The sequence below is a fragment of the Pezoporus occidentalis genome, unplaced genomic scaffold, assembly GCF_034315485.1.
Source record: "Pezoporus occidentalis ecotype Australia unplaced genomic scaffold, CSIRO_AGI_Poc_V1 ctg3, whole genome shotgun sequence".
NCBI classification, from domain to species: Eukaryota; Metazoa; Chordata; class Aves; order Psittaciformes; family Psittacidae; genus Pezoporus; species Pezoporus occidentalis.
Genome location: NW_026914940.1, coordinates 3,378,809 through 3,406,228, shown reverse-complemented (window position 1 = coordinate 3,406,228; position 27,420 = coordinate 3,378,809). Strand labels below are relative to the sequence as shown.

The window sequence follows — 27,420 nt, the reverse complement described above, 5'->3', positions numbered from 1 at the left end:
AAAGAGGAGCAGGAGCAGGGCAGAAAGGTACTGCTGGTCCTTCAAGCAATCAGAGACAATTTAATGGAGGGCTTCAAACTAATTAGAAACTAATTAGTATATCACATTCTTACATACAGATTCTAAGGCTAGGACTAACTATGCAGGCAGAGCTGATTAACAGGATGAGAAGCTCCACAAGCCTGCCTGGAGAGCTCTGGACAACACTGTCCAGATGCCTCTGAGTTCTTCCAGACAATAACCCTGCTACATCCCTAGCAGTACAAGACAGACATGAAACATACTATGGATTTTGATAGGGCTTCCACACCTCTGTTTTTTTCCCAGAAAAAAAGGAAGATAGTTGCTTCCATCCTTTGGATTTGACTGTGAAGAATGAACTCAAACAGATCCTGCACCAGCCCATAGCTAGCAAGCCAGAATTACTAATCCCTTACAAGAACTATGTTAACACTCAAATCTGAAAGCTGAGCATGCAGATGATTAGGAAGTGATGAGAAAAAATAAGATCTATAACATACACAAAACCAAAAAGAACACTTGTGAGAACAGCAAAACAAGATGGGGCAAGATCAAACAAATAAAAACAAGGGACAGGGGAAGATGCTGGACTTAGTCACCAAAACAAATGGTCACTGATAAAAAAGTAGACAGAGGCTTATGGAGAAAAAAAAACATGGTAAGTAGGATTAGTCAGATACTACTCAACATAATAAACAATTATTTTTCATCAATGTTAATTGAATTTCTTTGTTAATACTGTATTATCTATAAACCATTTGAAGCTTTCCAGCAAAAAGTCTTTTTATAGCAGAATCTGACAAACATTTCCTGTGACTTCATCCTCCTATCTGATTAGCCTCATAAATTAAATATATCTAAACTCAAAACATCAAATACAGCCAGACTACAAATTAGATTCTCTAAAATTGCAGCAGACATACACAATAAGAACGGGGCATGACCTTTCTTGCAACAGTGTGCTTTGTCCTCTCTAATAGGCTTATTTAAAGGCTAACAAGTACCACACATTTTCTCAAGACCTGCAAGCTGACAAAAATAGCTGCTTACCTACTATCGGTGTCCAGACCTACAAAATCCTTCTTCTCAAAGGGAACACAGAGGAGTGGGATCTTGTCTCCAGACTTATCAGTGGCTCTGTCAAGTCGCTTAGACTCCAACACTATGAAGAGGGATTCGATAAAATCTTCTATTCTTTTCTCCACTGTTTCACATTCATCATAACTGGGATAAAATGCCACATCTGTGCGGGGCTGCTCTGCAATCTCTCCTTGAAGCCCAAAGACAAACAAGCGGGAATCATAAAGAGTAGCACTGTACAGCTCCTTGTGAAGATGGAACTTCTCAAACGTCTGAGGCCAGTCCTTTGCAGAAGAACAGTCTGTAATAGTTATCAGCCCCACAACCTTCCGGTGTGTCTGAAAATCCCCCCACTCGTTGTTCTCTGGGGGGTAATGGTGCCTGTAACGGATGTACAGCACCCGCTGAGAGTCGCGCACGTTAACTTGACTCACTGCTGAGATGCGCTTGTAGATCCTGAAAAAGCTCTCTTCAGGAACAATGCCAATTGGCTGAACCACAACCAGGAGAGTCTGATGGTCCTCAGCACACTGCATGTAGTCAGGAACGCTCATTTTGCACCAACTGCACACTAGTAAGAGAAAAATGCATATTATTTTTTAACATTCACATATATACATGGCTTCTGAATCAAACCAGGACTTCCATGCTAAACACTTCTGCATCCAGTATATATCACAGCATGTGAATGCTCCATCTCTGGCGGTGTCCAAGGCCAGGTTGGACAGAGCCTTGGGTGACATGGTTTAGTGTGAGGTGTCCCTGCCCACGGCAGGGCGGTTGGAACTGGACAATGTTAAGGTCCTTTCCAACCCAAATCACCATTCTATGGTTTGGGTTGGAAGGGACTTTAAAGCTCACCCAGTTCCAACCTCCTGCCACGGGCAGGGACACTTTCCACTAGAGCAGCTTGCTCCAAGCCCCTGCATCCAACCTGGCCTTGAACACTGCCAGGGATGGGGCAGCCCCAGCTTCCCTGGGCACCCTGTGCCAGCGCCTCAGCACCCTCACAGGGAAGAATTTCTTCTTAGGCATGTATTACAATACTAATTCTTTCAGCATTTTACTAAATCTTCAGTTATGCAGCCTGCTGACAAAGCTATACTGTGCTCAAGGAGTGTTCTGTCATGTATGAGTATGGCCACAAACAAAAATCCATTAATTTCTTCCAACCAAATCACTTTCTTATTCACTGCACAGCCACACAAGCCAACCTAACACATGGGGAAACAGAGACTCTACCAGAGCCACAAAGTGCTTGCCACTGAGGAAAGTGGCTCCTCTGGGGCTCAGGCTCTTCAATCTCTCCCCACAACATACCATGGTTTAGTGTTGGAAGGGACCTTAAATATTCATCCAATTCCAACCCCCTGCATGGGCAGGGACACCTCCTACCAGACCAGGCTGCTCCGAGCCCCATCCATATCTTGGGGAAATACGGGAAACTGTGAGGTGGGATGTAAACCAACACCAAATCGAAACGGCCAAACTTCACACAGCTGTCAATGCTCCCACATGGCCAGGCAGAGGGAAATCGAGACCAAAACACTTATTTTTCAGGTAAAGTGAAATCATTCTTGTTTCAAAACACATGCAGGTTCATCAGCGGGAGCAGGCAACGTTTTCTTCTTTTATATTTAAACATTTACAGTTCCTTCTCCCCTGAGTTCTCTAAAACCGATTTCTGTGCTGCAGCTGTGTCTTAAACGAACCGGCACATAGCAAAGCCCTCACGTTCCTTCTGAGACCTCCAAACCACACAGACCCCTTGGTAAATTCCAGCTCCAAAGCACCCTCTGACACGTACCTACACCCAAAGAGAAACAAACAAGCAACCAACAACAACAAACCCGCAACACAGCTTCACACTGACACTACCGGTTTGACCAAACACGAACCAACGAGTTCTAAACCCATGAGCAGAGGCGGTGGAAAAGCAGCGCTCTGAAGGGCTCTCATCACGACCGACAGTGCAAGACCGGGTCCTATGAAGCCCCTTCCCCAGCCCCGCAGGCAGCGGAGCTGCACCCGGCCCCGACCGCGTTCCGCCGCAGCGGCCGGGAAGGGAGGAAAAGACAGGATGGGGGTTTCACCCCGCTCCGATGGGGCACCGCCACCGCTCCGCTTCCCCACAGCCCTCCAGACCCCTGCGTTGGGCGCGACGAAGTTTAGGAGGGGAAAGGAAACGCACGTTAAGACAAGCGGCAAGCCCAGCGGCAGGCACACACCCCCCGCGCCCCGCAAGGAAAGGGTCTGACAGGGAGCGGGAGAAGAACGAGTCCTGAGGAGCCGCTGCGGGGCCGGGTCTCTCGCGTACAGGGGGAGCGGTGGCCCCGGGTGGACTAACGGGGGAAGGAGGTCTGAGGGGGGGCACTCACAGCCGGGACAGGAACCGGCCCCGCCTGCTCCTGCTGCCGGACGAGCGGGGCGGGCAGGGGCGGGGTGCGGCGGAACTGACGGCAACGGGGGACCGCGGGCATGCGCACTAGGGCGCGCGGGAGGCGGGAGCTGTGAGGGGAGCGGTGCCCGTGGGTCCGCGTGTGGGGGGCGGTTCGGTGTGGGGAGCGGTACCGTGAGGAAGCGGTGCCCGTGGGTCCGCGTGTGGGGGGCGGTTCGGTGTGGGGAGCGGTACCGTGAGGAAGCGGTGCCCGTGGGTCAGCGTGTGGGGAGCGGTACCGTGAGGAAGCGGTGCCCGTGGGTCCGCGTGTGGGGGGCGGTTCGGTGTGGGGAGCGGTACCGTGAGGAAGTGGTGCCCGTGGGTCCGCGTGTGGGGAGCGGTTCGGTGTGGGGAGCGGAGCGGCGCGGTCCGGTCGCTCTCAGTCCGCTGCTCGTGGTGCCTGTCCCATCGCTACCTCACCTTCTGTCTGCAAACACGAGCTACTCCTCGAAGAATAAGAGGAGTTCATTGAAGGCAATGAGCATGAGTGGCAGGTGAATCCCAGACGCCACTGTCCCCATTGTGTAACTGAAAACTTCAGTAGCGGCCATCAGTGAGCCTTCCCAGCACTTCCACGTCCTGAAATCAGCCTTTGGTGTCTTGTAGCTTAAAGGGCAAAAAATCTGAAGACTGGGAAGCATGAGCTTTGTGTCAGAGTTAGGGAGCTTTTCCAGTGGAGGATGTGAGAATGGCGTGAAGTTTGGTGAGGCCAAGTGCCAGGTCCTGCACATGGGTGAGGGCAATCTCCAGTTTCCCCAAATCAGAATGGTTTGGGTTGAGGGGACCTTAAAGCTCATCTAGGTCCAGCCCTCTGCCATGGGCAGGGGCATCTTCCACTAGAGCAGGTTGCTGGCCTTGAGAACCTCTAGGTGTGGATCATACTGGCACCCGACTTGATTGCCTCAGTGATGCACAGAATCACAGAATGGTTTGGGTTGGAAAGGACCTTAAGATCATCCAGTTCCATCCCCCTGCCATGGGCAGGGACACCTCACACTAAACCATGTCACCCAAGGCTCTGCCCAACCTGGGCTTGAACACTGGCAGGGATGGAGCATTCACAACCTCCCTGGGCAACCCCTTCCAGTGCCTCACCACCCTCACAGGAGAGAATTTCCTCCTTATATCCAGTCTAAACTTCCCCTGTTTAAGTTTTAACCCGTTACCCCTTGTCCTGTCACTACAGTCCCTAATGAAGAGTCCCTTTCCAGCATCCCTATAGGCCCCCTTCAGATACTGGAAGGCTGCTCTGAGGTTTCCATGCAGCCTTCTCTTCTCCAGGCTGAACAGCCCAAACTTCCTCAGCCTGTCTTCATACAGGAGGTGCTCCAGCCCCTGATCATCCTCATGGCCTCCTCTGGACTTGTTCCAACAGTTCCATGTCCTTTTTATGTTGAGGACACCAGAACTACACACAATACTCCAGGTGAGGTCTCACAAGAGCAGAGTAAAGGGGCAGGATCACCTCCTTCGACCTGCTGGTCATGCTCCTTTTGATGCAGCCCAGGATATGGTTGGCTTTCTGGGCTGCGAGCACACACTGAAGCCGGCTCATGTTCATTTTCTCGTTGACCAACACCCCCAAGTCCTTCTCTGCAGGGCTGCTCTGAATCTCTTCTCTGCCAAACCCGTGGCTCTGCAAATGCTGTGTTTAAGAGCTCACTTACTGCCATTAAGCTACTCAGTCTCCTAAGATCTCCGGGATGGAAGTATTTAATGTTCTGAATAGTTCCACATGGTAGAACAACTCCAAAGAGAAGTTGCCTAAATGTGTATCATCTATCAAAAAACAGAAATGGACGATTACATGTGGTATTGTCTGCCTAAAAGCTTGATTAATTTACTTTTGCTTTTGATAATCTTCATTGCTCCAGCTATGGTTATGGAGGAACTGCTACACTGCGAGCCTTACCCGAGACCTCCAGATGTTTAGATACATTGAAGTGACTGTTGTCAGTTCAGTCATTTTCTATTTGCGTTTGTGCAGTAACATATAGTTTACCAACTGCTCAGATCCTTTTGGTATCTTCCAACCTCTTACTCTATGACTGATTATCTTATATTTTGAATATGATGCAACCTTCTTATCACCACCAAGTAACACTTCACCAGATCCCCACAGAACAGCTTTTCTTTGCGCTGCACAAGAAACACTTCTTCTTCATCATGAACTTGTCTGGTTTATAAATGCTGCTTTTATATGGCTCTACTGCAAATCTGAATTCTAAAGAATGCTGCTGCAGCAGTGAATTTCTTTTGTTGCAGTATACATCTTGTGCTAGACACCTCTTTCTTTAAATATAACCTTACATTTATTATTGTCTGTGCCAACAACTTATGCACATACTGCATTTATACTTTGCCAGACCAACTTCAGCTCTTTCCCTTGTCTGCTGACACTAGCAGATTTTTCCCTAGTCCAGCACTTATCCTCTGTTCTTCATATAATAATTCTGAATTTTTTTTTTTTTGTGATTACAGATCATTAATTACTCTCTAATTAGTCTTATTAAATGTGTATGAATTTGTTTTAAAACATCACTCAGCATCATAGTGGCTAATCTTTTTAGCTATGCTCTGGTTTTATGTAAAGAAAATTCTTCAGGATTTTTTTTTGCCTCATATTCTGGTAATATTTTCTCTATAATAAATGCAAGATCTTCAGTGGAACTACAATTGCCTTATGCAGTTTCTGTAATAGAATGTCAGCAACAAGAAACAATTCTTCACTAAAGAACAAGAATAGCATCTCTGGCCACTCTTTTATTAAACATAATTTATTTAGAGAGCTCAAAAATAACCTGCACTTATTCAGGTCTACAAAGCACAGCAAAAAGAGCTCAAGCGCAGTCTGGTGAGTCAAGTAAGAGGAGAAAAGGAAAGACTGAGATATGATGCTGCTCTGCAGTTTGTAATTAGTACAAACAGTCCATACTGAATAGGGTGTATTAGTTTTTAAGCAAACAGTTATTCTGAACTCTCCGGAGCAGAGATTAATTTTACCTGTTTCCAGTCAGGCTTAACAAAGAATTCTTAATAACAAACCCAATTAGGTTCTGATTCAAGAGAAATAATTTACTATGAACTGCTCTATGGGTTTGTTTGTTTTAATTAGGAACAAGTTCCATTCCATTACTGGTACAACATTAACTGTGCTGTTTCAAAATATACTAAAAAAGTTAAATGATTAAACATCAGTGACATTGCAATATCGTGGTATTCTCAGCGTGTGAGCACACCCGCCTTATGCTCCACAGCTACATCGTGATTCTGTCTCCCACAGACTAAAGCTGTGTTAGCAGCATGGAAAGATGCCTTTAAGTTTGCTGTGCTTGTGTTCCTGTTATCTGTCAGGTGGAAGGCATCATCCACCCATCACAGTGCTGAAGAACACAGACTTATCCCAGTGTGGCCTTTCAGGGAGCACTGCACAGGAAAAGAGGAAATATCTGATGATGAGATAGGACCTAGAAGAGGAGAGAGTCCTGGTTTGTCCAGACCACCTTAAACTGCATTGTCCGCAGATGAGTAAAATGCCTGCAGGCAAGTCCCTTGATCCCATAGGATCTATACGGATCCTAAGTTGGCATCCAAATAGCTCGACAACCTCAGAAATCTTGATAGTTTGAAGGGTTTATATGTACGTTGAAATCATGGAAGCAAGAACTTCACTGTCATAGTAATGTCAACTGTGTCCACAAGATGTCGCAAGATGATAAGGATCAGAGAAGGAACCGAAGGACCTAAGGTATCTATACAGTATCATAGGGTACAGTGCTTCACTTCAGCTATAACTTACACAGAACGGCCTCACAAAAGTTGTAACCTCAAGGGAATTATGCAGTCTAAGAGATGTAGGTTACCTGTAATAGCTAAGTGTAACAGAGGTCTCCAAATACAGTAATGTTAGAACTGATGCAAGTGAACACATCATTGTACTATCCTTGCACTAAGGTGCTTACAACTGCTTAAGGGTCTATCTTTTATTAATAAATCAGTATCATCTGTAGGAAAGCCTTGTCCTTATCTACTGGACAAATTCTATATAAGCTAGTTATAGTTAACAAAGTCCCTGTATTTTCTATTTAATACGATCTTTATGGGTACATCCCTTTCCTCCCTAAATTCTATGTGAACTAGCATTGTGTACTATGGAAAAAGCCTTTGTTCTGAAGAACCTTCCCTGTGAGGGGAGGGTTCTGAGGCGCTGGCACAGGGTGCCCAGAGAAGCTGTGGCTGCCCTATCCCTGGCAGCGTTCAAGGCCAGGTTGGACACAGGGGCTTGGAGCAAGCTGCTCTAGTGGAAGGTGGCCCTGCCAGTGACAGGGGCTGGAGCTGGATGAGCTTTAAGGTCCCTTCCAACACAAACCAGTCTGTGGCTCTCTGATTCTTCTCTCTCATGTTAATTACTTACCTTAGCAGACTTCTTCCCAACACTAATCATCAGGCATATTGTTTGTAAAGCATATTAGAAACTATTTATTCAAGCCATTAATTAAATGCAAACTATGCCTCATCATTTCTGGAACAGCTGACTCCCTCTCAATAGAAGTACAGTAGCACCTATCCAAATGGGCACAGATGAACTTCTGGACCCAACACTATCAGTAGCAAAACACCCACTGCCTTCAGTGGGCTGAGGCTGACATGTAACCATGTAACCAGGTACCTGCACAGCAGACACACAGGAATGTGTTAATAATAAAGACAAAACCCCATAATCACTTAATAGTTTCCATGTGCCCTCCACACCTCAGCATACCACAGACAAGTGTCAGGAGTACCAGGCAGCATTCCCTTTTAGCGTACTACAGCAGCAAAAGAGGTATTTAGCAGCCTGTAATTACAGTTTGAGTTGACGATTTTGTAGCCACTGGCCTGTAATTGGAATATGTACATAGAGGATGTGCCCATTTGCCATTAAAAATGAGTTTCCAAAACTCAGGCTCTAGCCTGGGGCTAAGGCACATGTCGAGGGGCTGAGGAAGGGACGCCTCGCGGCCCGCTCCGCCTCTCCCCTCTGGAAACCCGCCTTCCCGCGGGGGCCCGGGGCGGGTACCGACCGCCGGAACACCTGGAGCGCGGGCCCCGCCGCCGGGGGAAGGCGGCAGCGGGCGGGGATGGGACTTGTAGTTCTCGCTCCGCTCGGCGCTCGGGCGGCGGCCGCGCGGCCCGGCGGGAGTTGTAGTCCCGCCGCCGGCATCGCGGGCCCCCCATGGCGGCCGGAGACTACAGCTCCCAGCGCGCCGCGGCGGCCGCACTGCGCTCGCCGGGCGGCGGGGGGAAGGAGCCGGGCGGGGGGGAAAGATGGCGGCGAGGTTGAGCGGCGGCGAGAACCGGCTGGTGTCGCTGCCCCTGTCCCGTATCCGTGTGATCATGAAGAGCTCGCCGGAGGTCTCCAGCATCAACCAGGACGCGCTGTTCCTCACCGCCAAAGCCACGGTACCGGTTCCCTCTTCCCTTCTTTCTGCTCCGACCCTGCTGCTTCCCCGCCGTGCTGGGCCTGTGCCTCCCTGAGGTGCCGGTGCCTCCCTGAGGTGCAGCTGCCTCCGGGCAGTGCGGCCGCGCTGTGTCAGCGCCCGCCTCGTCCCCAAGGAGCGCCTCTTCCCTCCTGCCTGTGTCTGTCACTCGGCCTTGGCGCATCACGCTTCGGGCTCCCGCCGTGCGAAGGCGGCTTTCGCCATCCAGCTGAGCTCCGAGTCTGGAGCGATCGGGACGTTCTTATTTCCACCGCTGGCAATCAATATAAATTAGCCCGTGTGGAAATGATGCTGCTGCTCTCTGATCCCGAGCGGCATTTGCAGCACTGTGGAAGGTGTTTGTTTGAGCTTGTGTCTGAGAAGCCAAGCCTACTGTCTGTGCTCCAAAGAGATGCAACCATAACCTCACCTTAAGCTTCTCTGAAATGAGTCTGCACAGCATCCAGTATATGTACAGTTAAATATGGTGTTTGTGCTTTTAAATAAGGATTGAGGAAAACTGCTGCCAACTATATATGTGCATTCCTAGTTTGACAATTTGCTTTTGTTTTAATTTTCTAGGAGCTTTTTGTTCAGTATTTGGCTGCATACTCCTACAAACATGGCAAAGGCAAGGAGAAGAACGCTTTAACTTACAGTGACCTGTCTCATACTGCAGAAGAGTGCGAGACCTTTCAGTTCCTTGCAGGTATCTACAGCATGATGGTAAAGCCAGTATGTAATACTCAAAATGAAATCTTGCTGTTTTTGCATTATTCTCCTACTGGTCATTAATCTTCTGTGTACCATTGAACTGGAACCCATAAACTACATCGCTGAACACATTTCATAGAACCACAGAATGGTTTGGGTTGAAGGGACCTTAAAGCTCATCCAGCTCCCACCCCCTGCCATGGGCAGGGACACCTTCCACTAGAGCAGGTTGCTCCAAGCCCCTGTGTCCAACCTGGCCTTGAACACTGCCAGGGATGGGGCAGCCACAGCTTCTCTGGGCAGTATCTCACCACTCTCACAGGGAAGAATTTCTTCCTGATACCTGATTTAAATCTCTTTGTGAATGGGAATTTTCCTGGCGCTTCAAAATTACACAAGGCTAAGGAGATCGCAGCATATTGCCTTGAGCATTTCTTGAATTATAGCACCTCCATCTGAAAGCTTTCAGCCTACAAAACAAGATCACAGCACATCTTTATGTGAGAAATTATGTGGCCCCAAAATCCCACATTTAAATCTGTAAATCTTGTTTTTCAAACTGAGTCATCGTATGGTTCCTCTTTCTTTATATATATATGTGTGTGTGTGTGTGTGTGTGTACCCAAATGTGTGTGTACACACTTTTTACTGATACTGGATTTTTGTTGTAATACTTGAGACCTCAAGGATATAGGTGGAGAATAAGATAGTTCCAGCCCGGTCTTTCTCTGGGTTCCCCATGGACGTACTTCCAGAGCACACAGTCCTGCTTTGTTCTCAGGTCTGTTGTTATTGCCCTGAGCAAGTATTTTACCTTAACACAGAAAACTGCTTCTGCAGGACAGAAATGGGGTAGCTGGCTTGTTGAATCTAAAGCAGTTGAGTAGCTGAGCACTCTGTTTTACATGAAATAAATAACATGCATGAGCAGATAGCAAAGACAGTTGTCAGTAATCCATCGTAAAATATGTTTCGTCCTCTTGGTTACTTGTACTGCAAGTGGGTGATTCCCTCTTGTTCTTACAGCTGTATAGGTCAGACTAACTCGTGGTTATTCACTTAAATAATAATGGGTTTAACAAAGCCTAGTTTTGACTTCATTTCTTTGGTAGTAAGGATGCAAGAGTATTAATGAGGCAATATAAGTATTCAAACTGACTACAAAAGAAACAATTCTACCTTCCAGATATCCTGCCAAAGAAGATCCTAGCTAGCAAATATCTAAAAATGCTTGAAAAAGAGAAGCAAGATGGAGACATGGGTGAAGATGATGAAGAGGATGAGGAGGAAGAGGATGAAGATGAAGCTGTTGAAGATGTTGGATCTTAAGTCTGTGGAGAATTGCTTCATAGTTGATCCATTTTCTGTTTTGTAAAAGATGTTATTTTTGTGACTGAGAATCCAGATGCTGGATATATTTATACACTGAGCCATCTGCTTTTGCTTTAAGAAGTTGAGAAATTGAACTTTACACTTGTTGAAGAATGGAATTCTTTCTTCAGAAACACGGTGGGGTAAGAAGAGCTAATATAGATCATAAAAGCCATAGAATGGATTGGGTTGGAAGGGATCTTAAAGATCATCCAGTTCCAACTCACCTGCCATAGGCAGGGACACCTTCCACTAAAGCAGGTTGCTCCAGGCCCTGTCCAGCGTGGCCTTGAATAGTGCCAGGGATGGGGCAGCCACAGCTTCTCTGGGCAACCTATGCCAGCACCTCAGCACCCTCATAGTGAAGAATATTTTCCTAATACCTAATGTCAGTCTCCCCTCTGTCAGTTTAAAGCCATTCCCCCTTGTCTTGTCACCACATGCCCTTGTCCAAAGCCCCTCTCCAGGTTCCTTGTGGCTACTTTAGGCACTGGAAGCTGCTCTAAGGTCTCTCCAGGGCCTCCTCCAGGCTGAACCAGCTCTCAGCCTGGCTCCAGAGCAGAGCTGCTCCAGCCCTTGCAGCATCTCCATGGCTTCCTCTGGGCTCACTCCAGCAGCTCCACATCCCTCTTGTGCTGTTGCCCTAGAACTGGATCAGGACTGCAGGAGGGGTCTCACCAGAGTGCTGCAGAGGGGCAGAGTCCCCTCCCTCAACCTGTTGCTCATGTTCCTTTTGATGCAGCCCAACACACAGGTGGTTTCTGGGCTCAAGCGCACACTGCCAGCTCATGTTGAGCTTTTCATCAACCAACACCCCCAAGTCCTTCTGCTCTCAATCCAGGCTCTGCCCAGCCTGTGTTTGTGCTTGCTGTTTGTGCTGTGACCCAGGTGCAGGACCTTGCATTGGCCTTGTCTAATCTGACAGCAGAACTTGCTCAGGTTATTTAAAATTACTTCTTCAGACAATCATTATCCAAATGTAAAATTTCCAAAGGGCAGCTTTCAGTCCAAAAGCTCTTTCACCCTCTGACTAGAACAGGTTCCTTCCCCGTCCTTAGAGCGGACGATGAGGTAAGGGGAAGTGTTTTATACAGTGTTTACTATCCTCAGCTTTCTCCTCCTCAGGGAGCAAATAACCAATCGAACTCTCACTTTTCTGGGACTGTGCTGGGGCATTACTATAGACCAAACCAATTAAAAGAGTCTTCTGTAAAAACTGCTCCTTCTGTAATGCAGCCCAAATAGCCATGTCAGCACAGGAACTGAGTAGAGGATGAGATGTGTTCCAAGACCTAATGTGTTTCTGCAGCTGTGGTGGTATACAGTACATGTGTGTGTTAGATAATGATGTAAATATGTACATCTAGAACCTTTAACTGTACATGTAGAAACTTCAGTGAACTTTACTTCTTGAATTTGTCTCAAGTGTTCTTACCAAAATGCACACTGAAGTCTGTTAGATGTGGATTGGTGAGGATGAGCAACCCTTTTCCCTATTGAGTGACAGAGTTGGATTTATCATTTAGGTTTGTTTTGTTGGGTTTTTTACTAGAGAAATGGTAACCGTCCTGTGTAGACCTTTATATGCAACTTATTAAAAATAAATGTTTTGTATGAAAAGTGAGAGTTGATGCAGAGATTTTTCACAGTTCTGTCCAGCTTCAGTCACAACATGGTCAGTGTACAAGCCCAGCACTCTCACTATTCATCCTTCCAGGAAGGAAGCAGGTACAGAAGGGTTTGTGCTGCTTTGAGTAGGCCCTGTCAGCAATACTAACTAGATCCACTCAGCCTCTGCTGGCACACAACTAACGCTTGCACAGTGTTGTCATCAGAATGAGAGAAGTGACCAGAGTCTCTCCCTGTCTGTGAAGAATGCCTCAAGTAAGCATGGGAACATACCTAAGGAACAATACCTCTCACTCCAGAAAGCTGGGCAGCAAAATGCCCTAAATCAGTTATGAAGGGAGGTGTCACAAGCAACACCCTAATTTGGATGGTTTGGTAAAGACTTACTTTGTCTTCCCAGTCAAGGAAATCACAGAATGGTTTGGGTTGGAAGGGACCTTAAGGATCATCCAGTTCCAACCCCTTGCCATGGGCAGGGATACCTTCCGCTAGAGCAGGCTGTTCAAAGTCCCATCCAATCTGGCCTAAATCATAGAATCATAGAATAGTTAGAGTTGGAAAGGACCTTAAGATCATCAAGTTCCAACCCCCCTGCCATGGCCAGGGACACCTCACATTAAAACATGTCACCCAAGGCCTCGTCCAACCTGGGCTTGAACACTGCCAGGGATGGAGCATTCGTCACTTCCCTGGGCAACCCATTCCAGTACCTCACCACCCTAACAGGAAAGAATTTCCTCCTTATATCCAATCTAAACTTCCCCTGTTTGAGTTTTAACCCGTTACCCCTTGTCCTATCACTACAGTCCCTAATGAAGAGTCCCTCCCCAGCATCCCTATAGGCCCCCTTCAGATACTGGAAGGCTGCTGTGAGGTCTCCATGCAGCCTTCTCTTCTCCAGGCTGAACAGCCACAACTTTCTCAGCCTGTCTTCATACAGGAGGTGCTCCAGTCCCCTGATCATCCTCGTGGCCCTTCTCTGGACTTGTTCCAACAGCTCCATGTCCTTTTTATGTTGAGGACACCAGAACTGCACACAATACTCCAGGTGAGGTCTCACAAGAGCAGAGTAGAGGGGCAGGATCACCTCCTTGGACCTGCTGGTCACGCTCCTTTTGATGCAGCCCAGGATACAGTTGCTTTCTGGGCTGCAAGCGCACACTGAAGCCGGCTCATGTTCATTTTCTCATCAACCAACACCCCCAACTCCTTCTCCGCAGGGCTGCTCTGAATCTCTTCTCTGCCCAACCTGTAGCTGTGCCTGGGATTGCTCCCACCCAGGTGTAGGACCTTGCACTTGTCATGGTTAAACTTCATGAGGTTGGCATCAGCCCACCTCACAAGCATGTCGAGGTCCCTCTGGATGGCATTCCTTCCCTCCAGGGTACCAACCGAACCACACAGCTTGGTGTCATCGGCAAACTTGCTGAGGCCGCACTCAATCCCACTGTCCATGTCAGCGACAAAGATGTTAAACAAGATCGGTCCCAACACCGATCCCTGAGGGACACCACTCGTTACTGGTCTCCAGCCGGACATTGAGCCATTGACCACAACTGTTATAAATAGTAACACTTTTCTTAGGCAGAAGACACAAATACACTCAACTGCTCCTGAAACACGACACAGAAGGAATTGGCTACTTCATAATCCATCACACCCCAAGTTTGTTCTAAAAAAGCAAGAAATAGGCTTTAGGCAGGTAAGATCAGACACTAGCAGAGGAGTAAATCTACTGAGCCACACAAGCGCTCTTATTACTTGAAAAGATCAAAAGTATGTTGTACTATAAAAAATATTCCCAGAGTTACCATAAATTGAAATGGTATTGTGTCAGGAGAGCTGCAGTGAGTGCTAAGGGATCCTTTCTCCCCAACGCAATTCCCAAGTGGGCACGCAGAGCTGAACTATTGAAAGGGTTGGTTTGCCTGGGTTTCAGGTTTTTTTTTTTTGAATAATATTATTAAAAATGCATGGAAATCTGTGGGAAAACTGAGGGCTGAATGCTGCCTGTCAGGAGGGACGGGGTTGTCTGCAGTAGGGTATGTAAATTGTGTGGCATCACCAAACATTTTATGGGTCCAGTCCTTGCCAGCTTTTCTGGGGAAAAAGAAAAGCTACTTGTACCCCAGCACAAACTGCCATCATGATTCTGAAGTTTAAATAGGGTAGGGATAAATCAGATAAATAAAAACATGGGGGCATAATCCACTGGCTGGCACCCCAGTTGTGTTGAAGAGTCACAGAGGACCAGCCTGATCACAGAGCTGGCATCAATGTTGTTCAGCTCACTGGTACTAATGACAAAGGCCAAACACTACCTGGCCCACAGTTATCTTAGGTGGTCACAATCGAAGACTGCAGCAACCTCAAACAGCCCTGGCAAAGCAGTCTTTATGCTGGGCACAGGTATTTTGAGGTAAAGGCCTTAGGGCTGGTAAGTTCCCTGGTGCATTTATGGAAATTCCAGTTCTGATTAGTTTCAGAGTCAGTATTTTCTGTTTTCAATCTGTCTGAGCAGCTGATCCAGTTGTCCATTATGCAGCATCCTCTGAAATGTGGTGAGTTATTTAAAGCCAATCTTGATGCCAGGTATAGCTTATGAAGAATGATATTGGTGACTCAGTGAAAGGTGCTAAAATAGCTGCCAGCCCCAAGTATCGCCCACCCTTCATCATCTGCAGGGGCTGATCATGCCTGGTAACTCTGCAGATGGTTACCACTGACAGGCTGAGAAAGCTGGGGCTGTTCAGCCTGGAGAAGGCTGCGTGGAGACCTCAGAGCAGCCTTCCAGTATATGAAGGAGGGCTATAGGGACGCTGGGGGGCGGAGAAGGGGGACTCTTCATTAGGGACTGTAGTGACAAGACAAGGGGTAATGGGTTAAAGCTTAAACAGGGGAAGTTTAGATTGGATATTAGGAAATTCTTTCCTGTTAGGGTGGTGAGGCACTGGAATGGGTTGCCCAAGGAAGTTGTGAAGGCTCCATCCCCGGCAGTGTTCAAGACCAGGTTGGATGAGGCCTTGGGTGATATGATTTAGCGTAAGGTGTCCCTGCCCATGGCAGGGGGGTTGGAACTGGATGATCTTAAGGCCCTTTCCAACCCTAACGATTCTATGATTCTATGATACGTGGTAGGTAACACCAGTACTCTGCTTTTAGACACCCCCCAAAAAAGGAGAAAACCAAAATCCCCAACACATTCCTCAGTCACTGCATACTCACGAGCCTGGGCAGGAGCATGTCTGCGTGCTCAGCTGACGTGTCCAGGACACAGTGTGACACCATGACACAACTGGGAGCACTGGGACTGCAGACAAAATGCTTTCTTGGGACAGGACAGATCATGGCCAGACCTCTGAGGGTCAACTGAAGGAGGAAATTCTGCTGCTGTGGCAAAAGGCCACTGCCTGACCATATCATCACATACCTGGGCTCTGTTGGCAGCTGGTACCTGGTCACAGGTAGCACACACCAGCAGTCAGCCGTGCCTCACTGTCCTGCATCCCAGGTTGGTCACAGCAGAGGGAAATGTGTCCTTTCCTTCTCACCCATAGCTCAAGCAGTGGCTCCACAGCCTGAGCAGAGCCAAACTGCTTGGGAAGAGACCTGGCATGCACCATGTCCTCACACTGGCCCTGGCAGTCACCTTCTCCTTGTGGCCAGGCTGCAAAACGCCATGGTGTGTGCCTGGGAGAAGGAGCAAGCACAGTGAGTTCCGAGGCCCTTGCTCTGCACAACTGGTTACCTTCCAGTATGAGACCAAAGATGTGATGAGGAGGGGAAAGTGTGAGGAGGAACAATCAGCTGGAGGTGGTTGGGTGGAGGAGCCGCACGCCCTAAGGAGGGACACACGCTGAAAACCAGGAACATGAATCACTCCACAAGTGGTTCTCCTTGTGGCACCTCGGTTACCCCTGTTCATGCAGTGCCTACCCTGGTTTCCCTCCACACACACCCCATTGTGCTTTATTTCCTCACAGCTTCCCCTTCCTGCCACGCTATAGCTCATGTACAGCAACACGGACGCAGGGACACCGGTGTGCGGGGTGCCCGTGCCCAGCCACCGGCCATGGCGCTGCTCCCCTCCGTGAGGTGAAGCCGGGGCTGCCCCGTGCTGGACCCAGCTGAACCCCTCAGACAAGCGGGGGGCAAGGGGGAAAACAGGTTCCAGGCAGGGTCAAAGGCGGCGCAGGCAGAGGAGGAGGAAGCCGAGGAGGGAGCAGCAGCAGCAGCGGGACCCCGAGGGAGGGCGGAGGAGGAGGAGGAAGCAGGAGGTGCTGCAGGCCCGGAGCAGGGATCCCCTCAGCCCTGCAGAGACCCCGCGGGAGCAGAGACCCCCCTGCAGCCCGGGGAGGGCCCCACGCCGCAGCAGGGGGGGATTTCCTGCAGGAGCTGCGGCCCTGCAGAGCCCCGGCGGGGCCCTGAAGGGTGCGGGCGGGGAAGGGCCCGCGCTGGAGCAGGGGTGAGGAGGGAGCTGCGGGCGAGAGGGGCTGTGCTGGGCTGAGCGCGACCCCATCCGCACCCCTGCGCCTCGGGGAGAGGGGTCGGGCTGGGAAGGAAGGGGCGAGGGGAAGGCGAGGTCTGATTTACCTGTGGCAGTCCCTGGTACGTGATCTCCCCATCTTTACCTCAGCCCTTGAGCCTTCTCATCCTGTTTTCTCCCTCTGTCCTGCTCAGGAGGAGGAGTGAGCAGCTGTGGGGGCTTCTGGCCCCATCAGTCCTTCAAGAGGAGAAATACCAAACCAGCCCGTTAACACTGGGTTACGCGCTGAAGGAAATACATTTCAGGTGAGATCAGATGTGCAAATACACAAACCAGAGCAGTGGGACACAAAAGGCAGGATTTCAAGTGACACATCCCAGTGCCCTCACAGCACACCTTTGTCCCTTGCGGTAAATCAAAAGACACATTCACCATCTATTACAAAGCTCCAGCTCCAGACCACCATCATTTAACATGGACTTCCTCAGACTGGTCCAAAAGCGACTGAGGAGCACTGGAACAAAGAAATCACACAGCCTGTGTCTAACTGCAGCTGAAACAACAGGGAAGGTAAGAAAAGGGCTTGGCTCTGACTTCTACCATTACAGCTCAGGGGTTTCTTCCACCCCACCACCAAGTCTTCCATTGCTGTTGAAGGGCCCAAGCAGATGGCACAAAGCCTCTGATACCTCTGCTTGGCCACAGCTGCCCCTGCTGACTCTGAAGGACTTTACCTCCTGCCAGCTTTTCTGATGAAGAGCTTACTGTTCATGGGTCAAAACTATGAATGCTTCAGCCACCATGGCCTGGGCAGATCTTCCTACACCCAAAGGAGGAACAGGAAAGTCCATGATGCCCACGACAACCTTTCAGGTACTGCAGTCAGGTCTCTGTCCATATCTCGTAAGGGAAACATTGCAATAAACAGCTAAATCTCAACAAGATGGCAGACGTTCTGAGCAGGGTTATAGTGGGAAGGCGCCAGCTTTGCTTATGAGGAACATGGCTTTTTCTTTTAGGAGTGTTCAGAGCTTGCAGTTGCTGAACATTCCTGCACTGCACGGGGGCCAGCTGCGAGGTGGGGAGCTGCTGCTGGTGTTTCCCTGGGGTATCCTGGCCCGTTTAAGGTGTTCAGGGACTTTAGACAGAGGAACACAGACCAGGAGACACTTTCCAGGATGACTCTATCATTATATACATATTGCTGTATATTCCCCTACAGTGCTAACTGGTGAGATCTTCCCCCCAGCCAAAGCTGTTCAAAGGAGATGAAACTTCTTAAGCTTGCAAACCATGACAAAGGAACAGTGTTACTAAGTACAGATCACCATATTTCACTCCCTTTAGAAGTTTCCTGTGGGATGATGAACATATTCTGTTAATTAGTGAGACCACAAGATCTTGAACTCCCTTCTGTATTCATTCAGCCAGAATCCTCAATGGGGACTTCAGAGCTGCCAGCGTTTGCCACAGCCATCTCCAAGGCCTTGCATCCGCCAAGGCTCGTTGCCATCAAACCCAGTAAGTGGTATTTGTTTTCCCCTAGAGCTTGACACAGAGCAAACCCACGTCCAATTCAAAGCAGCATTTAAAAAACAAGGGGAAAGTTAAAGCTCTGTCTGAAATGGAAGACTGCTGTGACATTATTTCATGTTACTGAGTAAAACTAATCTGTGCTAGCAGGGCTGGGCTCCCAACAGGAGCTCCTCAGCATACCTGAAGTTCTTTTTGATATCCCCTTCCCCTTGATGTCTTACAGTAAACACCAAGTGGCTACTTCTGTGTATTTAATCGCTCAGAAAGCAACAAAAGGTAAGATTGCAAGCAAGTATTTCCAAAAGGCTGACCTTCCATAAGTCATTGGAGATTTATAAGACAGTTAAAAGCAGCACATACTGCCTCTGAAGTCTGGAGTGGCCATGGAACCACCTGAAATACATCCAAGAAGTATAATGCAAGGGCTGGCAGTGGGACTAGAAGAACTTTTTGGCTCTCGTCACAAGAAGCCTCCAGACCAGCAAACACTAGGACTCTTTAACAGGTTTCTGAGCTACCAAGCAATCAATGATTTTAGATTTGATTCTGGCCTCTGGCAGCAAGAAAGAAACAGCACCAATGCTGCAATGTAACTGCTATTTGTATAGTACAGAGGGACTTCTTACCCATGTCCTTGGTTTCTCCATTTAGTGGCATTCAGCAGCTTCCCATTCATGAGATGTCCTCCTCCTGCTCTTCTACAGACATGGAGGTGCTGGAGCAGGTCCAGAGAAGGGCAACGGAGCTGGTGCAGGGCCTGGAGCACAAGTGTGATGGGGAACGGCTGAGGGACCTGGGGGGGTTTAGGCTGGAGAAGAGAAGGCTCAGGGGGGACCTTATTGCTCCCTACAACTGCCTGAGAGGAGGATGTAGTGAGGTGGGGTCAGTCTCTTCTCCCCAGTAACGAGCAATGAAAGGAAATGGCCTCAAGTTGTGCCATGGGAGGTTTAAATTGGATATTAGGAACAATTTCTTCCCCAGAAGTGTTGTCAAGCATTGGAACAGGCTGCCCAGGGCAGTGGTGGAGTCACCATCCCTAGAGATACTTAAAAGACATGTAGATGTGGTGCTTAGGGACATGGTTTAGTGGTGGACTTGGCAGTACCAGGTTAATGGTTGCTCTCAATCTTAAAGGTCTTTTCTAACCTATGTGATTCTGCGATTCTGTGATCCTCTACTCACTATGGAAAATTTCTTAGGCCATGGATACATCCCACTGTGTGCTCACAAAGTCTCCCAGTCCACAAGTAACTGCAGAAAATGGCCAAATTAAAGACATCAAACAACAACTTGTAAAGATGAGGAATTTTATTTTATTGACATACTATGAGGCAAAACAAAATTGACACCATACAAAATAACTTTATAAAATATCATTCACATCATTATTTTGTCAGGAATTACAGCATTCTGAGCTTGTTACAAGTCTTATGTTTTGAGGTGAAAAACACTATGCTAAATCTTTAGTATTAGTTGTATATATACAGTAAGAAACCAAAACAGAAACTGTTAGGTTTTTCATGAGTTTATTGCAAAAGTAGTGCAAACTATTTTACCTTGCAAGCTGTAAAACAAACTTGGAAAAGGACCCACCTAAGCTTAAAAACATGACAATAAATGCTCAATTTCACAGCCTTTGAAGCTTCCTTCAACAGTTCTCAACAAAGAAACTCCCCATCTCTGCACATTTGTAGGTTTTTACTGACTCAGAAATGAAGTAGGCAACGCACCCACACCAGCAAGCAGCCAGAGAGCAGAATGGGTCCTGCTCAGAGATGGGGCACAACTCTTATTAAACAGCATTTGGCACACAGCGTGGCCAAGCCCATGTCCTGCTGCTTCGCCATCACCCCCAAAACATGGACCAAGAAGGGTGAGGTTGGTCAGTTTGGGTTTCCTCCATTCCAAGCTGCCCCTCTCCACACTCGTATTTGAGAAAAGAATCAAGAAAGCAGTACGAGCAAACCCAAAACTAATAATTAAGAAGTAGGAACATGTATTGTCTGTTTTAGGAATATAGTATCCTTTTCCTGATGTCTACATAAAGCGTATTTCCTCATGGTCCCCCTCCCCTTGTGTACATAAACCAGGGCAAATCCCATCCCAAACTACTGCATGAAACCAAGGAAGGATACTACATTCTACGAGATTAACAGAAAACAACGGTCTAAAATGCTATCAGGGTCCCCCAAAGCAAAACAGGTAGCTAGTCACCTAAAATAAAATCAAAGCGAACAACTGCTACATGAAAAATGTTAAAGGAACAAAATGCAGCATTTTCAGGCTCTTTTTATTTTTTCTTGAGGTACCTATATAAATATTACCTTCTGCCCAAAGTACTATTGGTTTTGTTAAAAAACTAAAGTCCTTATCCATGAGCCAATTGCAGGGCGTACATTATTCTTGAGAAAGTGCAACCATGCTGATCATTTATATGCAGCATATTAAAAGGATGATTAGGCTTTAGAAAATATAGCTTCAGTACAGACCTGATGGAGCAGTTTTACAAAACACATTGAACAGAGGCATCTTCCTTTTGTTCATGTCTTCTCTGCAGCAAAAAGCCTGTAGGAAACAGCTTTGAAGTCCTGCCACGATGGAATGTCAGCACTTTTATAGTTCCATAGATAGACTTTTCTTTACGAATTAAACTAAATACGATTTTACAGAAGAGAATCCCCCCTCTGCATTAGGTACTGGTAAAAAGTAATATTTTTTTATCTCTTTTTAAGCTTCAAAAAATGATAGTTTATCACAACTGAAAATTTTCCAAAAAGGAACTCTTTTTTTTTTTTTGAAGTAAAAAAGGTTTCACATAGTAGAAAAACTTACACATAGTTGTAAACTGTTACATACAAAACTGTGGAAAAGTAAATGACGTTTTATACCCTCACCCTCACACATGTATCTATTTTACATATACATGCACACACATACCGACACAACAAACTGTGCTCTCTATGTGTATATGCATATATGCACAGAGATGTATATAGCCAGGGTTGGGATTACATGCTTCCAAAACTTATTTATTGGGTACTTCTCATTGCTTAGGTCTGCCGTGACACTACATTTCATGACTTCTTGAGACATAAATACTTTAAACCTTGCTAAAAGAGCATTTTGTGGCTTTTATTCTTTTCCTAAACTTTGTGGTTAGAATTCAGTTACTGTTTCTCATTAAGATGATGACTTTGGATTGTTATGCACTGGGAAAAGAAAAGAACAACAAAACAGAAAGGCACAAAGAATCAAACTCAAACACAATATTGTTGTCTCTGAACAATGAACGCAGAGGTTTTGGTTCGCACACGCAGTTTGGTCGCTTTTGCCAATCTCCTCAACAATTTGAGTCAATAGCACCCAACTGTTTCAATGAGGTAGATCCAAATCAGACAAAAAAAATAAAGGAAGCTGGGTCCCCAACGCTTTCTTTGCCTCTATTTCAAATGTTTGAAGGATTCTGTGTCAGTCATTAAGAAGTGGAAATGATGGCACTATCTGAAAGCAAGCACAAAACTCAAGAAACAGCTTTTCCGTGCTGTATGTTTAAGTGTTAAATCACAATCCTCCTTCAAGCAGAGATTTCCTAGCCGGGGAGGGAGGAGAATACGTTCAACAACAACCACCAAGAAAGAAGCTGAGGTTTGAGCAAGCCTGGTTTTGGAAGGCTGCGGAGAGATGCCCGCGAGCCTGGTTTCTGCAGAGCAACAGTGACAGCCAGTGCCTCAAGAGGTCAGTCACAGTATATACAGATCGACAAGTTTCCCTTTCTTCCTCAGGTGAGATTTCTACTGGTTGAGCTTTATAGGAACATCCTGCTCTCTCTGTTAAACAGTATTTTTGCATACTCTGAGGAAAAAAAGATCTGACAGATTTCTCACTTTGTTAAGGCTTAATTTAAAGTGGCATCGCCACACAGCATCATGCAAATGTTCAACTACACTAGCAAGATACACAGCAGGTATTTAAACTACACACACCTATGTGAAGCCTCAGCTGAGTAACATAAAGCGACGCTTACAACCTACGTGGTAAATTCTACAATGCTGCTGATGCATTTCAAAGTCAACTGAGGGTATTTCTCTGGCTGCTTCTTGTATTACAAGTGCTACTCTTGGCCAGACAGAACTATTATCATCTCTATGCTGCAAGCGCAAGACATCTGACTACAGATGCAACACACAAACTACTCAACATACATTTAGTACCACTTGAAATGAGGCCTTTAACATTGTATTTATTTATACTCTTCTTTCAAAAAAATAGCAAACTTTAACATTTGGATCCAAGGGAAAACATTTACAATATTAAATTTCTGAATGGATTTTTGGTTCTTTTTCAGTTATTTTATAAAAAATAATTTAAAAAACATTTTGACAACTACTAAACAGAAGATGAAAACCTTCACAGATGTCAGTGAAACCTGCAATGTACCAAAACTAAAGAACAGAAATACAGATTTAATCAATACATTCTGGGTTCCATCTTGCCCTCCCGAGATCAAGTTAACCACTTTGCTGCACAGAAATCTGGGCCTGGATCTTTACTGCTGAACTGCCCTGAACTGAGGGATTTTTGTAATGCAAAAACCAGGGAAATTGTGCTTATTATCTTTCCAGCAAGATACCATCTTTGATGCTTTTTTCAACAGTCTATAAACAGCCCTGCTCTCCTTTCACCAACACGTGTGATCACCACACATGTGGATACTCACATCCATCCATCCATATATAAAATCTACTCAGCTTTGTCAACACGTTACAGAAAACAAGTGGTAACCCTCTTCAGGATAGCACAGAACTTTGCCAGATTGCACCTAATTCATAACTGGATTTTCCAAAATATGTAATACTAAAACTTAATATTTGTTGTTTCTTGGGTTTTTCTTTTCCTTTTCTTTCCTTCCCCTCCGTGAACAAATGCCTTGCTTTCCCAAGCAGTCTACTGGGAATTATTCCTTAAGTAAACTTCATTTAGGAAAGAAAGCACATAATATCTAACCCCATCCCTCCCCAGATTATTTCTACTGCTCAAAATGAGGTAATAAGTGGAAAAATGCAACAATCTTTCGGTGGGAGACATTCATGGGACTCAGCACTGACAGACAACTGAGCGTCAGTTAAAGATTCAAGTTTAGAACCAAGAGGTCAGGCAAATAGATATGTTATTTAAAATACAATTACAAAGTTGTTGCCTGGAAATGAGATGAGCAATTTAAGGGCTCAGCCTTGTGAAGTTCTATGAGAAAACGTATCAGGAACAACAGAATTCATGGCAGTATACCTTATGTTTTTATAGCACAGAAACCATGGGATCTGAACATCTCACAGCTGATAGAGAATTAACTTTGGTGAAATCTAGAAACAAACTTGTATGTTCTGTTGATACACAACAGGTTTGATCCTACCCACAGCACACAGGCAAGCAGCAGAGATTCTGGGGTGCCCAGAAAGCACAGACCAGATCTGCTGCGAGTTAGGTATGTGGCAAGCAATGATGTGCAATTTTACATAAACTGGCATGAGTGAAGCCTCCTCTCTTCATGGATTGTATGACAAGAAAAGCTGAGAAATACAAAATAGAGTCAACATTAAAGGTATTTTTGTTTTCTGACAGGAAATCTAACCTAACAAAGCAAATAAAAGAGCACAAGCCAAGGGATTAGTAACTCCCAAGCCTGCTTGCTGACCTTTGCACAATTCACGCTTGTCAAGCACACTCAGAAAACCATAAAATGGCCAGAAAACTTTGTATTTCAGGGACAATTCCAAGGCTTGCTTCCAGGTTAGTCAATATCTGTAATCCCTGCTGATGATTTCCAGCAGGTATTTCAGTTGTGCTTAAAGAAAGGGGGTGGGGAGTAACAAAACTAAAGCAACCTGGTAAAACAGCACATCCAAAAGGTTGGGATTAAAAAAACCACAAGAGGCTAAAATCTGTGCACTCATCAGAGCCACATAAAAATGAATGTGCCCTTTAAAACAGACTTGCAATGCAAATAGCAGGCTTTTCAAAAGAACATAGGTAGGCTGGTGGTTGAGGAGTAGCCACAGGTAGTTTTAAAATGCATCTGTTGACGCAGTGCATGGACAAATTCAAAGCAATTCCTCTTCTGAGGATATTTAGATGGGAGGAAGGGAGTAGCCAGCCTTCACCTTGCGCTGTGGATCCACTTCCTTAGTGCTGCCACGTGCAAAGCTCCCAAGACTGGCTTGTGCCATCCTCTCACACCTCCAAATCCAGCAAACACTCCTGTCCTTGTGCCACCCAAGTCCAAAGCCCTTCAATACAGCCGGCTGAAATCAAAAGGCAACTCCAGGGGACTGCCTGCTTCCCATCTGCAAGGGGCTGTCCCTCAGCTCTGCCTGCACTCAGGGGCCCCCTCACAGGGAAGCCATAAGGAAAACCAAGAGGGTGTAATGTAACTGTCACCTTCACAAATGCTTCATCAGCGGCTCTGCAATAAAATGGTTCCCCTCACCTCCTTATCTCATTTCCACAAGGGATGGGGTAGCTGGCATAGCACAGATGGCATTTCTCTTCTAAAAAGGCATGACAAGCCCCTGGCACAGGGCTCATCCCTTCCCGATACTGCTTTGAATTGGCAGACCTGGTCTAGAAAGCACAACACATCACTCTGTTTCCCCGGAATATGCTCATAGGGAAGTGATATAGCACACCTGTACCATGAAACCCCTTCCAGGCCACAGCAACATCAATAGTGTCTATGGATCTGTGATACAAGATGTAGTGACATACTGTCTGAAAAGCAGCCACTTACTCTACAGCAAACGCCTGTATTCGTGCTTTTGGGAAGAGCTTTGTTAAATTATAACTGAGAACTGAACAAAACTTCCAGGATTTTACCCCATTCAGCTATTACTGAGCTGATTTATTCAGTCCCTCACCACTGCTCAATAGGAACTGGCCTGCAGAAAGTCAGAGCATCAATCCTCCCTGCCATCAAGAAGCTTCGTTAGTGTCTACACCCAAGGATGAAGATGATGAAACTGCAGGTAGCATATAAACCCAGCAAACTCACTTCTGAGATGCCAATGTCTGGAGCATAAAGCCCAGTTACTTTTAAATAAGAAATAAGAATAAACTCTAACACTGCTATTAGACTACACCAGTGCGTTGTGCTTCAACAGGTAGTATTTCTGTCAGCAGAGTGGTTAATTGTGACATGAGGAAGCTTGTCTGGATTCACTGTAAACAGAATGTGATGTGTTAACACAGTTTTGTACAGTTTCATTTCAGGTCAGGTAAAGCACCTTTATTTTGAGGTTGAGTTACAGCCAAGGCTTTGCATATAACTGACACTCAATAGTCACCACATGAACATACTCGAGTTTGGGGTGGGTTTTTTTGGTGGTTTGGGTTGGTTTCCCCATGTTAAAGGTTATCATGACCTGAGCAGGGAATGATGCAGTATTTTCACTGTTACAGTCTTGTGTCAACTTAGCTAAATAATACCTTACAAAAATATTTCAATACATAATTTTTGCCTCAGATTCAAAATAGATTTCAAGCACCTTCATGTCATCTTCAGTGGAAACGTGACATTTTTGGGCCAATAGCTACAATACAAAAGCATTTCTCATTCAGAAACAACAGAAACTCAGCGGGTGAGGGGAGAGGTCGAAGAGGGAGCTGTTGCTATCGAGTAACCCTGACCAAAAGCGATTGTGCCACATGTCTGATTTACCACTTCTGATACCTTCTCAACACCCAACAAGCCACATCTACACCTTAGGAAGACGGAAGGAGCAACGAGCAGCCATCCAAGATCACAGTATGGCACTGCTAATTCACTAGCAAGAAACAGAACAGTACAAATAGTTGGTTTGGGAATATTTTGGCTGCTTAGCAGTAGGTTCACTTTAAAAATGAATTCATCTGTGGAAGAATACAGGAGGTAGCCTTTAACTGCATCTGCTTGATACTAGAGAGTATCACAAAACCACCTTTTGTAGTGATTTGGCCAAGCCATTACATTCATATTAACACTTCAGGCAAAGAAACAACACAGAAAAAGCAACTAAAACACACTAAATGAGATAAAACTGATTAGGTGCCACACCAAGCACACACAACACCCCCCTCCTCAACCTTCAGATTAAAACCATCTCAGTTGAATGCATCTTTCCAGTCATTAACCCTCAGAAACAGAAGGCAAAACTTGCTGTTCTGCATCCTAATGCTAAACAATGGGGCTGGAGTTTGGGTCTCTCCTGTTTCCAAGGGTTACAGAAGCAAAAGGCAACTACTGATGGAGAGGAGATCAATGGCTTTCTGATGCGGGCAATCAGAGAGACAACACTATTTCTTAGTTCAGAGCACTGAAACATCCACTGCACTCAACAGTATCACACCCATGGAGGGACAGAGAGCAAGACATTGCAACTTGGATCCCAAATCCCTAATATTCCACTGATTTTGCCACACAGACCAGTTCTTCATATGACACAAGAATTAGATGCTGGAAGAAGCACGGAACACGTGTGACAGCTACAGTTGATAGTATGGACATTACATTAATGCTATAAGTTATCTAACAGTGATATCAAAGATTGGCATTTAAACATTGCACAGATAACAAGCACATTGATGGCTTAAAACCTGTCCTTGTATCTTTACAGTGTGGGAGAAATGTGCATAAAGAAGGAAGAAATACTTTATAA

The 27,420-nt window shown here is 46.2% G+C and overlaps 2 protein-coding genes across 4 annotated transcripts in view; one reads left to right on the top strand and one right to left on the bottom strand.

The window, feature by feature from the left end:
* TRAPPC9 (trafficking protein particle complex subunit 9) overlaps positions 1-3,553 on the bottom strand; it is a 499,166-nt gene extending 495,613 nt beyond the window's left edge. Inside the window, exons 1-2 of one of the 3 annotated variants that reach the window (XM_062626935.1) lie at positions 3,480-3,553; positions 1,072-1,672 (exon numbers count right to left, since the gene is read on the bottom strand). In XM_062626935.1, the coding sequence (XP_062482919.1) occupies positions 1,072-1,655 (584 nt within the window). In that variant the 5' untranslated portion in view covers positions 1,656-1,672; positions 3,480-3,553. Of the gene's footprint in view, positions 1-1,071; positions 1,673-3,292; positions 3,404-3,479 lie in introns of those variants that run through there. The other 2 variants (XM_062626936.1, XM_062626937.1) reach the window with 2 other exon arrangements.
* A 5,250-nt stretch (positions 3,554-8,803) lies between these two features.
* Positions 8,804-12,706, top strand: CHRAC1 (chromatin accessibility complex subunit 1). Its single transcript, XM_062626963.1, has 3 exons — positions 8,804-8,980; positions 9,580-9,706; positions 10,898-12,706. Exons 1-3 carry the CDS (start codon positions 8,846-8,848, stop codon positions 11,038-11,040), a joined length of 405 nt encoding a protein of 134 aa, XP_062482947.1. The 5' UTR covers positions 8,804-8,845; the 3' UTR covers positions 11,041-12,706.
* The last annotated feature ends 14,714 nt before the right edge of the window (positions 12,707-27,420 follow it).

Coding starts and splice junctions, on each gene's coding strand:
- CHRAC1 (XM_062626963.1), top strand. CDS start 8,846: ATGGCGGCGAGGTTGAGCGGCGGCGAGAACCGGCTGGTGTCGCTGCCC. Junction 8,981..9,579: donor TCCTCACCGCCAAAGCCACG/GTACCGGTTCCC, acceptor TTAATTTTCTAG/GAGCTTTTTGTTCAGTATTT. Junction 9,707..10,897: donor GACCTTTCAGTTCCTTGCAG/GTATCTACAGCA, acceptor TCTACCTTCCAG/ATATCCTGCCAAAGAAGATC.